Source organism: Bipolaris zeicola, assembly GCF_000523435.1.
Source record: "Bipolaris zeicola 26-R-13 unplaced genomic scaffold scaffold_95, whole genome shotgun sequence".
Taxonomy (NCBI): domain Eukaryota; kingdom Fungi; phylum Ascomycota; class Dothideomycetes; order Pleosporales; family Pleosporaceae; genus Bipolaris; species Bipolaris zeicola.
In genome coordinates, this window is record NW_006912144.1 from 60,946 (window position 1) to 78,062 (window position 17,117).

The following is a 17,117-nucleotide window of genomic DNA, read 5'->3' on the forward strand; positions in this document are numbered from 1 at the left end:
CGAAGTCGAAATCAAATCTAAAGCTCCAAGCTTGATATGTTCTCCCATAATGGCAGTACACACGTAGTACTTAAACTAAACCAAGCCGAAACATCAAACTCTAGACGATAAAGCTACTGTGCCAAACTCGACATTGCGGCGATACTTCGACCGAATGGAGTAGGGTTTGGGGCAAAGACTGTAGCCTACATTTATTGCGGCGGGTTTCTCTTGAAGAAATACCTGTTTCAAAATTTAGTAAATGAATCAATCGCAACACAGAGAGCAGGCAATGAAACATACTGGCTGACGTAGTAGTCACCAACACCGAACAGCCCAATCGCAGCGGCCCAGGCAGCGACGACTTTGCCAGTCAGTTCACCGCGTGCATATTGCCTGTATGCGCCGAATCCGACAATACCACCAACAATGGCGAGGCCTACGGCATTGCCGATAACAACAGGGTTATCAGCGTTCTTCTTGGCCTTCTCCTTAGCAGACTCCTTCTTTGCAGCAGCCCGTTCTTTCAGCTTCTCAGCTTCCTTCTTGACCTCCTCTTCGCGTTGTATGCGTTCGGCTTGTGTGTCGGTTTTGATAGATTGTGATTCGTAGTCAGAGGGCACGGAAGAAATGTGGGGGCTATCTACGTCGACGAGCGAGTGAACACTGTCATCAGGGGTGTGTTCGACTTGTGGGGGTGCGGGTGCACGACTATTTTTTACGTCAGTATTGTGGTACATGCTGTTTGTAAAATCCATCCATTTCTGTATTCAAGAGATGGGACGGTCGGCAGTGTCTGATCGCAGAGCTACAAAAAGAGCAGCTACCAAGCCAATTCCTTCGCAAGGAAGAGATGAATTTACTTACGCCTACCCCATTGTTAGCTATGGCACGTACTACAAAGTCTCTTATGTATGAACTTACTTCTTCAGGGCTTTGCTTAGGGCCCTTGGCAGCCATCTCTGCGTAAGACATGATGTAGAGGAGAAGATGAAGTGGTTTTTGGTAGGTGGGAAAGGGTCGTGTGAGATTGAAGTGTGAGAAGCAAATCTGTTGATGGGTGCCGGGAAGCTGTGGAAGGTGACAGGCAATAGCGTGGTACTGGAAACAGGCTGCCTTACATGTTTATTCGCTTAGTGGGCAACCACATGACGTCATCGTGAGCGCGTTAGCGCGTCGTCACAAAACTGCCAAGCATAGGAACAGCACATGCCTGTGGAGCATGTGAATTGTCAAGGATTCTAGACCATATACCACACCCCTGAACTTGTTTCCAATTGACTTGCAGAAAGCGCATGGTATGCTGCTTTTGCATGAATCTATGACTATGCCACACCTTACGCTAAGATAACTAAACAAAAACAAAGCCCTGGAGGGTATAATAACAAATTCCATCATCACCATCAATACATCCCTGACAGTCGTTGGTAGGAAAGCCATCCAAAACCGAGTACAGAGTCGTATGATACAAGAAGATAGAAGAGAAGAAGAGGTGGAAGCCATATTATAACATCCAGTATCGACATACGAAGATTGAAGATGAATGCTGCGACGCAGGCGAGTAGATAAGGGATAAGCGCTTTTCAACATTAGAAATATGCCCAACGGAACTGTACAAGCTACGCAGTGAGAGCCTAAACCTGTGTCTGACTCATCTATTCGTCGCCAAACACGGCCTTGTAGTTCTCAAGGAGCGCTTGCACGGCAACACGTTGCTGCTGAACATCTGTAAGCTCGCGCTGAATATCCAGAGGTCGCATAATGGTTGGCGCGAAAACGACGGCAACGTTCAATGGTGTCATCTAAGGATGTACTTAGTAAAGAGTGGGTGTAGAACAACGCTTAGGGGAATGCATACCAAATTATCGTTAGCATGCTGAATGACGCGCGAAAGATGAAACACAAGGAACTGGAGGGTATCGCGGTGAGCCTTGGGTATTTCATTGACAGCCGCAGACAAAGCCTTGGCTTGTGCACTAGGCTCTTCAAGTTCTGGACAAGAGTTAGTGATGAATTGCGCAAACGAGGATTGGGACTTACGGCCAGCTTCCAAAAATTGGTCATAGACGTCAAACGTGATCAGCGGTACAGGAAGCCTTCGGAAGTAATTCTTGAGCGCCGAGGTGATTGAGTGAATGTCCAGGTCGGGATCGGAAATATCATGTTCTGAGTCTGTCTCGAAGCCTTTGCGGACCTGGTTTACTTGAGACGTACCACCGCTCTTCCGATAGATACCTTCGACGTCCATGCCACGCAGTTCCACTTCTTCAATACATCGACTGACGATGCGAGGGATCATCTGTTTTTCGAACTCGCATCGGGCCGTTAGATCCGAACCGAAGAGCACGGTACTGGCGTCAGCAGGCAAGTTGAGGCTACTCTCATTGTGCTGCATTGGCCTATATTGAGGTTGGCCTGGTTTACCACCTGTAGGCTTGCCACCAAACCAACCACGCTGAGCGTTCTGGTCTTGCTGGCTGCTCTTGATAGAGCTGGACATGGAAACGAGATCGGGCTGCTGGTGCACTGAGCCATAGGGAGTTCCGATGACTTTGATTTGATAGTCCTCCTGTTTCTGCTCTGAGCCGAATGCTCCCTTGAATCCCTTTGTGACGTTCTTGGTGATGGCTTGGCCACCCTTCTTCCAGGTGGAGAACTTGGTAGGTTTGCCCGTCTTTCTGATGTTGACGACTTGTGGCTGAGCGACAGTTGCTTCAGACTCGGTGTCATGAAGGTTGGCGTACGAATGGTCATGGGCAATGGATGTCGTATCCACCGAGATTTCCGATTTTCCACCCTTTTGCTGGGCGGTGTATATGCCCAGACCGTTCGGAGGAACATCAACATTTTGTCCAGGCTTTTTGTTGTTCTTCAGGTTGGTCTGTATGTTGTCTACTATGTCGCGGTTCATGGCAGAAAGTCTTGTATTGGCGGCCGTTAGCGACTCGTATTCCTGGAAACCCTTGTCCTTCATCTGGATAAGATTGGAAATCTCCTCAGTCAACTCCGATCTTTTAGTGATCAGGTCTTCTATTTGATGACCCAAATTGTCTTTGAGCTTCTGCAGGGAGCTTCCAAAGTCTTTGAGAATGTCTGACTTGAGCTGGCCAATGTCCATGGAGCCTTGACTGCTCTTAGCGCGCTTAAGGTGCTCAGTCATGATCTCCAACTCGCGAATGACCATTTCACGCTGTGTGTCCAAGACAGCCATTGTGTTTCGCTTCTCTCGCAAAACTGTATTGGCTTGTTTGATGTCGGCTGCGCTGTGCATTGATTCCTGTAGCCCATTCTTTTCAGCCTCGAGCTCTGCAATTCGCTGCTGGGCACGGCGCAATTCGTTCCTCAGGTTGGCACCTTCTTCTTTGGAGTCTGGAGAGGGCACAGTGGGGCTGCTGATATCGACTGAGCCGTTTGCAGGCCATTTCTTGTGACTTCGTGTAGTGACGGAACGATCACTAAAACTACGCCCATGCTTCGAGACGGCGTTTGAGACTCTTCTGAGAACACCACTTTCTTTATCATCTCTGCCCTCTTGATTGCCGAGTAGTCGCGCAAAGTCTTCATCCATGGAGAAATCGCCCTGGTGACTGTAACGAGGAAGTCCGCCCGGAGGATAGGTATCTCGAGAGGCCTCACTGCTCATAGACTCGCTCGTCTTGTGAATCTGTGCCGAAGGTGGTTGTGGCGGAGCACGTGGAGAGGTAAATGTATCAGTCGGGGGTGGTGCTGGCCGGCCGCCCGAACGTGCAGGAAGAACGGGGACATCAGAGAGACTTCTGGAGGATGGTGTATCCGCCGCAGCAGTGATACCGAGACCCGCGTTCAGTTGCGCCGTAGCTGCAGTTGCAGACGATGATCGATCCGGATGGCTCAAAGTTGGAGTTGTGGGCGAGCCACCAGCTCGATCGTGTTGGGAAGACCTGATAGCAGCGGGGTTAAGAGAATCGCCACGTGCTGGCCGTTCAACAACCAAGTTGGAGCCAAAGGATGATTCTGAAGTATCGGGTGAGTCCTGCGAACCAATGGGTGGAGAAGATGTGAACGATGCTTCCATGAAGGAACGGCTGTGGCGGGAAGGCGTAGCGGTATTGGAAGTGCTACGCTGTTGCGGCTGGCTGTACGAGGAAGCTGTGTCATCAGAGTCTTTGCGCTTTGCATCTGCCTTCTTGCTCTTTGGAACATCTTGTAACTTGAAGGGTTCTGCAGCTGAAGACGGTGCAGGAGAAGCATGCTGACTCTTGGACCGAGGTTCAGCTAAGGTAGACTCGTTGATGCCATCCTTCTTCTTCTTCAGCGTGTCCACCATTGTGTCCGAAGGTTGCCGTCCCTTCTCTTGGTAAGCAATATGTGGGCTTCCAGCCTGCGGTTGATAAGTCTGCCTTCGCTCTTTGGAGGCATCTCGTGAGGCATCTCGTGAGCCATTCTCCTTGAGCTTTTCGCGATGATCGGCTGTAGGTCTGTTGAAGTAGTCGCGGCCGCTCTTTCCCTCTACGTTTCCGGCTGACTTTGCTCCTTGTCGGTCGTTGATTCTGCTTGTAGGTCGACCTAGGGGTGATGGGCCTGGTGCCGGGTTTGGGTCGAGAGCGAAGGGAAGAAGGATGCCGTCGTCGGCAGTATCGACAGGTTCTGAGCGACTGGTGTCTTTGCCGTAGGTTGTGGCGGGAAGTGTTGTGTTGTCTGTGTAGTGTGGATTTGTTAGCTATGAATTGGGACTGACGGAGTGTGTGTTATTTGGCAAGACGAACCCTTTCGAGACAGATCTGGAATAGGTGATGCATCGCGCCTGAAGTTTGAAGACGAATCGCCTCTTCTTGGGTGAGGTGGCCTGGGAGATACATCGGTTGTAGGAGGCTCCGAAAAGGCTTCCGAGGGCGTGTCCAGGTCTGGGGTGAAAGAGCTGCTGGTTGGTTCCTGAGGAGGCAGAGCTGGCAGAGACTTGTCTACTTTTGGTGCAATTGAGGGCGGTTTTTTTGATTTCTTGCGCCGGCGGGCCATGAGCGACTCATGACATGACATGCAGAAGATTCCCTGTGAAGTACGAGCATAGCGGAGGTTTTCAATCTTGCGCTTGCAATTCCGGCACCTGAAGCAATTGGCACAAAAGGCTTGGTCACCAGTCAGAATGGCGAGGTCCTCGATCTTGTTGCCGCAGTGGTTGCAGCTGTATGTACAGTTGTTGCATATCAGGGAACCGTCGCCCAGGAGCAGCAGATTCGCATCGGAGTCGAGAAGGGTGCCGCAGGTGTTGCAGCGGAAACAGTCGATGTGCCATCGGTTGCCAGCTGGACAGTGTTAGCGAGCGTGCGGGGAGGATATGAGTTGGGCAGCGTAGGGCGGAGCCGGGCAGGGAGGGCAGAGCAAGGCAAGGAGGGCATACCGAGCTCGAATGCTTTTCCTTCTTCGAGGATCTGGAGGACGTATGTGAGCAGGCCAGCGAGAGGAACAAGTGAGTGCTGGGGGCGGCGCGGGTGCATACCTCTCCACATCCTTTGCAGGGATACACGACCTCGTCGTCGATTGGAGACTCTGGATAGGCTCCTGGGCTATCCATGGTGTAGGGGCGAAGTGGACTACGGCGGGCGTGTATGGATGGGTAAAGAGGGGAGGAGTCCGGCAGCCAGCACCAGGCGAAGGCGTAGGCGTAGGCGTGTTGGTGGGCGTAGGAGGTGGTGGTGGTGGTGCAGTTGAGTGGGCGGTCGGTCGATCGGTGGCCGCCCCCCCAAGAGCGTTGTCAGGTTGGTCGTGGGCAGCGTCGCAGAATGCGCAGCGGCGGCGGCGACAACGGCAGGGTCACAGACACAGACAGGGCGAGTGGGTGTGGGCAGCGAGTGAACGGCCTCTGTGCGCGACGAGGGTATTCGACGACAGCTGCACATCCGTCCCCTCTGGCGTGCTATGTGTGTGGAGGAAGGCCCTGGGCCATGGTGCAGAGCCAATGAGCGGGACCAGCCTCGACCGCCGGTGCGCCCTGACCTGGGCAGGGTCTAGGAGAGAGAGATACGCGGCAGAATCCATGCCCGCAGTGCCGCAGTGTCCAGCTGCACGCTACGCTCTGCATATGTCCTGCACATCGGCCCTCGGGAGCCCGCATCATCTTGTGCAGACATGGCAAAGGACAGCTGGTGGTTGATGTTGCTCGCATGTTGGCTGTGGCTGTGGCTGTGGCTGTTGCATGTGGCTGCCATGAGGTGTGGCTGTGGCTGCTGTGTGGCAGTTGCAGTTGGGTATCGTTTGCCTTCTCTCTCCTCTCACTCTCTCGCCCAGCAGACAGTGACGGCAAAGGCCAGCCGAGCATTTCTCATCACGACCGTCGCACATTGCTCCACGCTACGCTAGCAGAGCATTACGAGGGCGTAAAGGCGTAGAGGCCCTGCCAAGACACACGCCATCGCAGATCGTCTGCTCCTTCGCCTCTCGTAACCCGCGCCAATGCCATGTCGACCCGCCTAGATTGCAACCGCTCTCACACCGTCTATTCTCGACATATTAGACTACATACACACCCACACCCATTGGACTCCAAGTGCACACATATATATGGATATATGCAGCTGCCGCTGTCTGGGGGCTGCTAACTTGGACGGTGCCGCCATCCTCCTGCCAAAGCACCGCACTGCACAGCACAGAACACCAACGTCGAGCACAGCGCAGCCGTGGGCCATCAGCATCACGAGTCGGACAGGGCCTCGAACAAGCATCGTCATTGCTAATCACCGCCCATTGCTCCCACTCCCTTCCAGCCTCTTCCTGCCCTTCCAACCTCGTCATACGTACATGTCTGTATCTGTGTCCGTGTCCGTGTCTACGTAGCATGCCGTGATGCAGGTACCCATCTGTCTTTTCAACCCAACCAGATGCCCAATGGCCCAGTACCACCATGCAGAGCCGTTTGTACCATCCGCTCGTTTCAGCGCCGGGCTACCTGTCTGCCTGCCAAAGTGCACCCACCCGACGCAGACTGATCGTAACCTCACGAGATTGAAGGACCCATATTATCCACCCTTGTACCACTTGCATCCGCACCCTTCCACCCCACCACACCCTGCCCAAACCCACCCAAAGTCCTCACACAGCCTCAACCTCAGGCCCATCTTGACTGCTGTTCTTGCGACGTTGCGCTATTATGTGCGGAAATTATTTGCCCTGTCGGTATTCGCTCATTTGCGCGCTTCCCGGATCCTGAAACAAACGGGAATAACGACACCAACACGGACACGTTTCATCCAGCCGAACGGCCCCTGCTGATCTGCCCTGTCCCAAGAGTCAGCTTCAGACCGCGATTTGCCCTCAGCCAACAATATCCCTCTCCCACCTGGCACCACCAAGCACAATGTCACACACGCACACGCACAAGGCCCGCATACCATGTCTCTGGACCCCATTGCCGCACTGCTGTCTCAGTAGCACGCTACTCAACACCGACTCTGTTTGAACATCCATCATGGATGCTTACTTGCCCTTGTCCTCGTTAGTCGCCTTCGCGTTTGTTGCTAGCCTCGACTAGTCATGGCGCTCAATTCTCACCTCATGTGTCTCTCTGCCTTACCCCTGCCCCACGCATTCTTGATCGATGTCAAAAGCCGGGCCCGTGGTAATTACTAAACCTTATCCACGAGCCCCGGATTGTGGATGACTGATCTTCCTTCTTGATCGTGACGTAGGGGCTGATCGACTCACAGATCTGACCCTTGTGTCAGTTATGCCAGGCTGACGGGACTTCCAAGCACTTCCCGTTGTATCACCACCTCTCTTGTCCGTCCACCCCCCAACGAAAGGCTTCGGCCAACCTTCCAAGGTTCAAATGTATATCCATTACCAACCCATGTATGACAGACATTTGGAGTTTGGTGTCACAGTATACTCAAAATGCCGCTCTTGAAGCCCTTGATGATGGAGTGCTAGCCCAACCAAGAGGCTGCAAATCGTCTTTCCCAATCAGGAAATATGTCTATTATTATGATTATGGCAGGCATGGTGACCAAATTTCCGTCTGCATGCTGCTACTGCTACTGCTACTGCCGCCATCATCCAGATTTCATTTCAAAACTTTACTAACCTTCCAAGAACCTGCGTCTCCGTGCTCAGTCTACTATTCGCACAAAACCACAAGCGGCATGCACATGTCCTAAACGGTACCAACACGTGGGGCACTAACATCGTCATGACATGGCCCGGCTGTTCCTTCCGTCAATCGTTTGCTCGGAGTTGTGTCCAGTGTTGAGTCTTTAGCGCAAACTTCCGACCACGGCATCTTCTCTTCACAAATCACATTGTCCGCGGTGCTCATTCAATACTCCCAAAACGGCAAGTACAGTGGGGTCTGACGCATTACACAACCCGCACAGCCAGAGCCAGAGCCATTACCCCGCCCCAACGGTTGCTGAAGGATATTCGTGCATGGCGAGGTGGGGGTCTTGAAATATTTAACCACCTGTTCAATTCAATTCGTCATCTTCTTCTTCTCTTCCCCTTCCCTACGCTTTGAGCCCTTTGCAGAATTCGATTCAATTCCATCCAATTCATTATTCGTACTCATTCACCTGTTCCAACCTGTGTCCTAGAGTCAGAGCTGACCATCATCTAGATACTCGAACCTCAAGTATGGCTGCCACGGTGCAGACTGTGCTCCGCACGCGCGTCTTGTCCTCAAGTCACCTAGGTACTTTCTACAGCTAAGTATACTGCATGAACCGGTGTTCGTCTCTAGCCATGTCCATCTTGAACACTGCTGTGCATCTGCACTTTGGTTTCAAGCTGGGAATGGCTGGATTCGTTCTGAGATTATACGGTTTCGAACTTGATCAGGATAATACCTGCGTAAAGGATCATGCACTGCTCTGCTCTGTCTCTACCCCTGTAGAACAGACCTAACTGACTGCAGGTTTCGACCCCTGAACACCTTCGACCATGTCTCCTCCTGCTGCCATGTACGAAAGGCCCGCTGCCGTTGACGGCAACGGCATTGCCAAAGACCTGAGTCTGAAGAAGGACCTTTCTGTCAAGGATGCTGCTGCTGTTGCTGGCAGCCAGGCCAAGACTGTTGCTGACCTCGAGAACAACTGGGACAAATTCACCTTTGCCCCCATCCGCGAGTCGCAAGTCTCTCGTGCCATGACCCGCCGCTACTTCAATGACCTCGACGCCTATGCCGAGTCTGACGTGGTCATTGTTGGTGCTGGCTCATGTGGTCTCTCCACTGCCTTCACGCTCGCCACTAAGCGCCCCGATCTCAAGATTGCCATTGTCGAGGCTGGCGTTGCTCCTGGTGGAGGAGCTTGGCTCGGTGGCCAGCTCTTCAGTGCCATGGTCATGCGCAAGCCTGCTGAGCTCTTCTTGAACGAGCTTGGTGTGCCATACGAGGACGAGGGCGACTTTGTCGTGGTCAAGCATGCTGCCCTCTTCACGTCCACCTTGTTGTCCAAGGTCCTGCAGTTTCCCAACGTCAAGCTGTTCAATGCTACAACTGTTGAGGACCTCATCACTCGTCCTGCACCTACCGCCAATGACCCCAATGCAGTTCGCATCGCCGGTGTAGTCACCAACTGGACGCTCGTCTCCATGCATCACGACGGTACGTTGAGCATTTCTCTCTCCGCAGCCTACACTGACAAACAATTCTACAGACCAGTCTTGCATGGATCCCAACACCATCAATGCCCCACTTGTTATTTCCACGACGGGTCACGATGGCCCCTTTGGTGCCTTCTCCGTTAAGCGCCTTGTCTCGATGCAGCAACTCGAGAAGCTTGGCGGCATGCGTGGATTGGATATGCGCACCGCCGAGGATGCCATTGTCAAGCGCACCCGTGAGATTGTGCCTGGCCTGATTGTTGGTGGCATGGAATTAAGTGAGGTTGATGGCGCCAATCGGATGGGCCCTACCTTTGGTGCCATGGCTCTCAGCGGAGTCAAGGCTGCTGAAGAGGCCATCAATGTGTGGGAGGCGAGGCAGGCTCAGAACCTCGAGTCTTAGAAGGGCTCATTGTTGTTGAATGAAGCCGATGCAGGCTGTTAGTCTTGGGAGAGAGAATAAAATCCATTGGCTTGCCAAGTGTCATGTGTAGCCGTGGGTATTGTTGACATTGTTGATAAATAACAAAGGAGTGTGACGTTAAAGGCCGCACGCTTGACTGGATTCGTAACATGGATGTTTCTTGTAATGGCTTTCTCGGTCTGACGTGGCAAGCCCGCGGGATTGAAGGCTCTGATCGACGTGGGCCATGTTTGTTGGAGATGTGATGCGCAAGAGCAAACACACGTGGAGAGTGCCTTGAACGGGTCAAGTAAAGGACTCATTGTCTATCTCGAAGATTCCAAGGGTGGATCGGCCATGGGGGGAGGGGCGCTGGAGGCGCCAGGGTTGTGCATTAGGAGGGCGCACGGGTTGCTGAGCGACTGGCTTAGCGCGAACGCAACTACGGCAGTACCGTGCGGGCCATAAACAACGCTCACAACACATTCAACCCCCGCCTCTAACAGTATAGGATCAATCTCCCCCAACGGGCCCTTTTTGTGCCCATCATGGAGAAAGAGACGTCGGATCTGCTCAAGGCCCTCCAGAAGCCCTCGACAGACGTCCAGTCCCGTCTGGCGCTCTTCAACACCCTCAAGTCGAGTATCAAACACAACAGAGTCCCTGAGAACTGCCAGGCCCCAATCTTCGAGTGCATCCGCATCGCCTGTACCGCCGCCACCTCCGCCGCCCTCGTCTCGACAGGCTTCTCGACACTAAGCCACTTCATCAAGCGACTGCAGCTACAAAAGGACACACACATTCTCACCTCGCAATCCTCGGTCCTATGTTCCATTCTCGCCGACAAGCTGGGCGATGCGCGCGAGAGCCATCGCATCGCCGCCTCGCAAATCCTCGCTGATTTGCACTACCTGTTCCCTGCAGAGATTGATGCGCTCATCCACGATGCCGTTAAGAGCACCAACCCGCGCGCCAAGGAGGCGTCCATGGCCTGGGTAGTAAAGGTGGGCTTTCTTTGCGGCTGACGCGCATGGGATCGAAATGACAAGTCTAATGTTACCGTGACAACAGATGAACAAGACCGAAGGACTGCCCTTCAAGAGCTACTCCAACCAGCTTGTCGCAAACCTCGAAGATGCCGATGCTGGTGTGCGCGACACGGCCAAGAAGGCTGTTGTCGACCTCTTTGGGTATGTGCGGTTGGGCTGGAAGCAATGGGTCGCGGAACATGACTGATAGATCCACAGACATGCACCAGAACACGCCAAAGCAAATTTGAAGAAGCAGCTCGTTGCTATGAACGTCCGAAAAGCCATCGCCACCTACATCACAACACACCTCGACGACGCCGCAGTGACAAAGGACGCAGACGTAGCGCCACAGCCACCACCGCAACACACACAGACCCAACCCCAACCAGCTGCTTTTTCACGCAGTATTTCTGCGAAGCGAGCGGAGCAATTGCAGCCCGACGTGGGCTTAGCAGACAGCTATGCGTCCGAACTACCGCCGCCTGCCGAAGTCGTCGTCATGGACCCTATTCACATCTATACACAGCGCGAGCTGGACGACATCTTCCGAGACATGGCGCCTTGGTACGAGGGAAAAGAGAGCGAGGCCAACTGGTTAGCGCGAGACAAGAATTGTACCAAGCTGAGGCGCATTTTGAAGGGTAACGCACCGCACGAATTTCACGGAGTTTTTGTTGCTGGTATCAAATCACTTCTCGATGGCATCCTCAAAGTCGCAAACTCCCTCCGAACAACAATGTCAACCAATGGCTGCCTGCTGGTTCAAGAGCTTACCAAGACGCTTGGTTCCGCCATTGATCCCTGGTCCGAGATTCTGTTGCAGTGTTTCGTGAAGATGTGTGCTGCCACCAAGAACATCGCTGCGCAGAACGGAAACGTCACTGTGGATACCATTTTCCAAAACATCTCATACAGCAGTCGTCTGCTCCAACATGTTCTCTTCGCCTCGCAAGATAAGAACGTTCAGCCAAGAACATTTTCTGCCACATGGATCAAAACCCTAATTCGGAGGCACACATCGCACATTGAGCATTCTGGCGGAATGGATACATTGGACACCATAATCAAAAAGGGAGTCGCTGACGCCAACCCCAAAGTGCGCGAGGCTTATCGAAGCGCATATTGGACATTTGCCTTGGTATGGCCTCAGAGGGCGGAGAGGATGCTCGACACATTCGAGAAGCGCGAAAGGAGCGCTCTCGAGAAGGACCCCAACAATCCAAATAGTTCACTCGCCTCTTCCCAGGCCAGCTCAGCATCCTTTTCGAAATCCGTCGGTCCCGGTACCTCACGAAGTGCTCTGAAAGAGAAGATTGCTGAGCAGAGGAGAGCCAAATTGGCCGCCGCAAAGAACATGCCCGAGCGACCTAACTCTGCTGCCGCAACTTACGCAGCACCAGCAAAACCACAGCCTAGCAAACCAACAACCGCAAGGACGATTTCCAACCTCTCTGCACCATCTTCTGGGCCAGCACGACCTCCGTCAGCCATGTCCGGCGAGTCGACGAAATCAGCGCTGAAGAATTCTACAGGTACCGGCTCGCTGATGTCAGGGACAGTACGGCGTCCAACTCGCCCACCTCGACCTGAGCTGAACAGGCCGGCGACAGCCGACCCATACGCTGTTCGGCGACCAGGCAAGTCAACGCCTAACATGACACCAGAAAAGACGCCAGCTACATCGACTGTAAAGAAGTCAACTACATCGAAAAGCACTGCCCGGCCGCGATCGCAGACTCACAACAGCCCAACTGTCAGCCCTGCTCGCCCTAAGTCAAGAATTGGTCAACCTGTTGCACACGGCAAAGCTCTTGGTGGAGGTTCACGACATGCAAGTCCAGCTGCGAGCCCTGCGAAGGACGAAGAATCGACCACGAGAAAGCCGTGGGTAAGGTCACAAAGTCATCACGACTCAGGGACTATCCCATTTAGGCACAGGAATGGACTTGGCGGAAGTGCAGCTATAGACAACGAGGCGATTGACTTGGGCGACGATGACAACTTCACGATGGTCATTCCAGATCTAGCGAAACCTGCAGCACAACCTACGCAGCGCACACCACCGAAGCCTAGAGTTTCTGCAGGCCGACTGCCAGTGCCTAGCCCCCGTGCATCAATGCTAAGGAGTCCAAAGTCTATGGGCCACCTCGAGGCTGCCAGCTTGCGCTCATCGACACGAAGTCTAAGTACGAGAACACCAGATCGAACGGGTACTCGAGGAACCGACACTGGCGATGAGGTCCGGGTGTACGAAGATCCATTTGTTGGCGAGGAGCCGGCGCGCATGGCGAAGGAATCAGAAAAGCTTGTTCTTGAGGAGCTACCCATTAATGAGAAGAGCAACGAGCGTCGACACAGCAGTGGAAGCGTATCGAGTGGCATCATGATGGGGAATGACAACGACGAGCGCCCACGCGGTCACCACAAGACGAATAGTACGGGAAGCATTCTACAGACGGAAAGCTACGACACGGCCAATGCTGAAGTGCTTAAGAACCGACAGCTACTGGCGAGTGGTATCAGGAAGATTGAAGGTCGCACAGTCGAAGCCCACATGTTTCGACGCATGCAGGACATGGTCAAGTCGAATCAGGAAATTTGGGGGCCCAATGACGAAAATTTTGGCAAGCTGCTCGTAGCTTGTCTGGACTTTCTCGAGGCACCAGTTCAAGAGTTGAAGGCGCCCCAGATAAAGGCTGTCAACCTGAAGGTACAGGCGCTAGCGACGATCCGTGCATTACTCTCTCTATACCGCAAGGAGACTGCTCGATACTCTGCCCGTGTGCTTCGAACTATTCTACAGACGAAAGCACAGTATGAGAACACTTCGCACATGGCCATGGATCTCGAGGTGACTGCAGACGAGATTGTCAAGTACGGCAATGCACTGGACTGCCTCGAAACCGTCCTTTCCCTCATCGAAGACTTGTCGGCCTCGACACCATCATCCTCACCAAACTCCAAGTCCTCAGTCTGCTCGCTCCCCGGCCAAGCACCCACCCGCACAATAACCATGTCGCTCAGCACGCTCGCATCGCTCGTCCAGATTAGCGGTGAGAAGAACCTCAGCCTGTCACCCGAACAGACTGCCCGCCTCGGCAGACTAGCTGTCCGCTGCATGGACGACCAAGACGCCGACGTCCGCAAAGCCGACATTGAATTCTGCGTTGCCCTCCATCAGCGCATCAATGGCTCGGATGCTGCAAAGGAAGACGGCGGATTCTGGAAAGTCGTTGCTGGGGCTCGAGAACAGCATCTCAACTTGCTTACTTACTACCTTGCTAAGAAGAGCAGGACGTAAGGTGCGGTGGTTGGAGTTCTTCTTCTTCTTCTTCTTCTTCTTTTTGCTTCTGTGTAAAGGGAAAAGCAGGCTTGGTTTTCTTCATGACATCCCCCGCATTTATTAGCTGGGAGGGTTTTTTCTTCCTTCCTCTTTTGCTTTGGGGTTTCATAGGGAGGGTCTAGGGAGGTTTGGAACGGCACTTGGGACGGACGGTGCTTTTTTTTTGAAGTAGAAATCTTGAACTTGAGTGGTTGATTCTGTCTTCCCTCTCCGTCTCTCACGTGTCGGATGGTTCGTGTCAGTAAAACCATTCTGGATGGGGGGGTTTATCATGGGACTAGGGATAAAGGGAACTTTTCTTTCGCCTTCTCTTCTCTTTCTTTCCTTCTTTCTTCCCGGTAAACAGGCGTTATTCGGAGAAAAAGAAAAGAAGAGAAAAAAGTTAGTTTGTGTCAACTCTGGTTTAGTTGGTCACAAGGTCCTACTTTCTGTTCTTTCTTCATTTTTCTTCTGCTTCTGCTTCTGCTTCTGTCGTTTAGAATAACATCATGGGAAATATTTTTTTTGGTATGGATATTTAATTCTAACTTTTTTTTTCCTTTAAATACAACATTCCCTCCGTATTTCTGTTGCTTTCTTCGCGGTCGCCTCTATTCTTTTATTTTTTGTTCGGGGCGGTTTGCGGGTTAGGGTTCGTAAGTTACATAGTTTTTTTTAAATTAATGAAAAAAAAAGTGGAAAATGCATTTTTGGGATCCCTTTGAGTGATCGATAGATATCCTGTTGGAAAGGCAAAGTAGCAATTGTACACCCGGCCCAGATTTGAATACGGCGAATGAGTAAAGCAATGTATCGAGAAAAGGAACCAAACTTTTATACAGTAGCATCGACATCGTATTCAACATCAGTCCTGATGACGTACTTTGCGCCTTCAACCACACCCGTACCTTCATGCAGTAGCGCGCCCTGAGCCTCGCCATGCGGGAAGACAGCAACGCTGCCCATGATAGGTTTGACGGGGTAGGCATTGATAACGCCCTCTTTCACACTGGGTATGAAGAACGTGGTTTCGCCGCCCTTGAACTCGTCATTAAGGTAGATGAGAAAGGTGAAGAGGGAGGATTGGCGGGCATTGGACGGCGAGGCATCGTATTGGTATTTGTCTGTTACAGGATCAATGCCTGAGGGTGGCCATGCACCATCTGAGCAGCGGAAAAAGGTTAGTCAAGCATCTAGTTGGTTTCAGGAGTATGATTAGACATACCGATATGACAGCGATACTCGGCACCTGGGACATATCGATACACCCTGAAGCGGCGGTTGATACCTCGGACCTTCTTGCCTGCTACATTGTCTGGCACAAATGCCTTTACTCTATCCCAGAGCTTGTCGTGGAAGGCTTGATCGACGATCCAGTAAAAGTTGTGGGCTAGCACACTAGTATCTTCGCCTTGTGGGCGCATGGGCGCATCGGGTATGAATTCCATTGTCTCTCCTGCGGCGATGATGGCAGAGCATTCGTCAGGAGAGAGTACATCCTTGATGAGACGGAGGTTGGGTACGATGGGGTGCTTGAAGCATTCTGTCTTGGGGCCTTTGCCTAGCAGCACGGTATCGTCTTTCGAGGCGTACAGAATGGCAGGGTGGAGGTTAGGTGGTTTGCGCTGAAGTCCCTCAGTAGTCTCAATGATGCGGAAGTGTTGTTTGAGGTCTGAAGGACATGAGGCGAAGATGGACTTGTCTTCAACACTACTCCGTACCTGGCGCGTAGGCTTGCTGGTGCTTCGCAAGTCCCAGGTTTCTTGTAGCGAGATACCTGCAGATGCGTCTGCACCGTTAGTTGTCACGTCTGTTGGGCCTGTGACTCGGAGTATGGAGTCGAGGACTTGGATGAGTTGGTCGTTGTTAGCATTGGCACCTACGACTCTGTGATCCGGCACTTGCACGTGAATGCTGAGTCCAGATACAACATCCAAAGTGCGCACCCAGCGGCAGAGAGCACCCAGTGTTGGGGTCTCTTTCCTGATGCGCATCTCGGCCAGCAGGATGAGAGCATCTCTGTACTTGGAGTCTGTGAGCGCCCCAGATATACGCGCAGTAAGATTGCTGCCGTCTATGGTGCCGCTTAGCCTTTACCATTGGAGCGAGCCATCTTGGACGTACCAGCTGAGTTGAGACCAGTGGTGCATGCTTGACGGAAGTCGAATACAGCAGTCCTCAGATCTTTGCATGCTTTTGACTTGATCAGGAGAGGATGCTCGGCAAGGGCCTTGAGGGTGTCCACCGCAACCTCAATCTCCTCTGGCGAGATGACCGAATGAACGGAAGCTGGCTCTAGTGGGCTTGTCTCGTGGGGTGGACTGGGAATGCCGTTTGCCTGCTTCTTGACGGCATTGGAGTGTGCCGTGGTCCGCTTGCGCTTCGCCATTCTGTATACTCAAAGTGGAAACTTGGAAGAGTCTGAGATCAGTGTAGATTACTGCAAACAAGATCGATTCTGTCGAGCCTGTAACAGGGAGGTGGCCATCGCCTCTGCGTTAAGGCCGAAATGTCCGGGTGGCAAGTCGTTGAAATCTTCGGGTCCGTGCCATTGGCGGGGCCTGGTGGGCGCGAATGTCCACTCGCATCGTGCCCCTCCACCACCATTACACAAAGCCCTCTGCCAACATTCCAAGATAGTCGCACCAATCCATATCCATGTCACCTAATCCACTTCTAGACACTTCTACGGCTGCTGAATCTTGTTCTACCCCTGGGCGATGGCCCTGGTCCAATGGTGGCAGATGCTTCGGCAAGGCTCTCAGGTTACAGCTCGTGGCGCTACCGACCAAAGGCCGAGTATCACGGTAAC

The 17,117-nt window shown here is 52.7% G+C and overlaps 5 protein-coding genes across 5 annotated transcripts; 2 read left to right on the forward strand and 3 right to left on the reverse strand.

Annotated features, from left to right (window-relative positions):
- Window positions 1-191: 191 nt before the first annotated feature.
- Window positions 192-954, reverse strand: COCCADRAFT_27021 (uncharacterized protein; the record flags this gene model as incomplete). The annotated part of the gene is made up of 4 exons (XM_007715018.1): window positions 192-222; window positions 283-690; window positions 847-848; window positions 904-954. The coding sequence occupies 4 exons, from the start codon at window positions 952-954 to the stop codon at window positions 192-194; spliced, it is 492 nt and encodes a 163-aa protein (XP_007713208.1).
- Window positions 955-1,634: 680 nt separating this feature from the next.
- COCCADRAFT_98604 (uncharacterized protein) lies at window positions 1,635-5,530 on the reverse strand (the record flags this gene model as incomplete). Its single annotated transcript, XM_007715038.1, has 6 exons — window positions 1,635-1,781; window positions 1,838-1,971; window positions 2,020-4,656; window positions 4,725-5,261; window positions 5,357-5,387; window positions 5,456-5,530. 6 exons carry the CDS (start codon window positions 5,528-5,530, stop codon window positions 1,635-1,637), a joined length of 3,561 nt encoding a protein of 1,186 aa, XP_007713228.1.
- A 3,356-nt stretch (window positions 5,531-8,886) lies between these two features.
- On the forward strand, window positions 8,887-9,952 carry COCCADRAFT_27023 (uncharacterized protein; the record flags this gene model as incomplete). The annotated part of the gene is made up of 2 exons (XM_007715019.1): window positions 8,887-9,550; window positions 9,603-9,952. 2 exons carry the CDS (start codon window positions 8,887-8,889, stop codon window positions 9,950-9,952), a joined length of 1,014 nt encoding a protein of 337 aa, XP_007713209.1.
- A 548-nt stretch (window positions 9,953-10,500) lies between these two features.
- On the forward strand, window positions 10,501-14,284 carry COCCADRAFT_27024 (uncharacterized protein; the record flags this gene model as incomplete). The annotated part of the gene is made up of 3 exons (XM_007715020.1): window positions 10,501-10,956; window positions 11,024-11,142; window positions 11,200-14,284. 3 exons carry the CDS (start codon window positions 10,501-10,503, stop codon window positions 14,282-14,284), a joined length of 3,660 nt encoding a protein of 1,219 aa, XP_007713210.1.
- Window positions 14,285-15,139: 855 nt separating this feature from the next.
- On the reverse strand, window positions 15,140-16,694 carry COCCADRAFT_5825 (uncharacterized protein; the record flags this gene model as incomplete). The annotated part of the gene is made up of 3 exons (XM_007715010.1): window positions 15,140-15,468; window positions 15,531-16,379; window positions 16,430-16,694. The coding sequence occupies 3 exons, from the start codon at window positions 16,692-16,694 to the stop codon at window positions 15,140-15,142; spliced, it is 1,443 nt and encodes a 480-aa protein (XP_007713200.1).
- Between the last annotated feature and the right edge of the window lie 423 nt (window positions 16,695-17,117).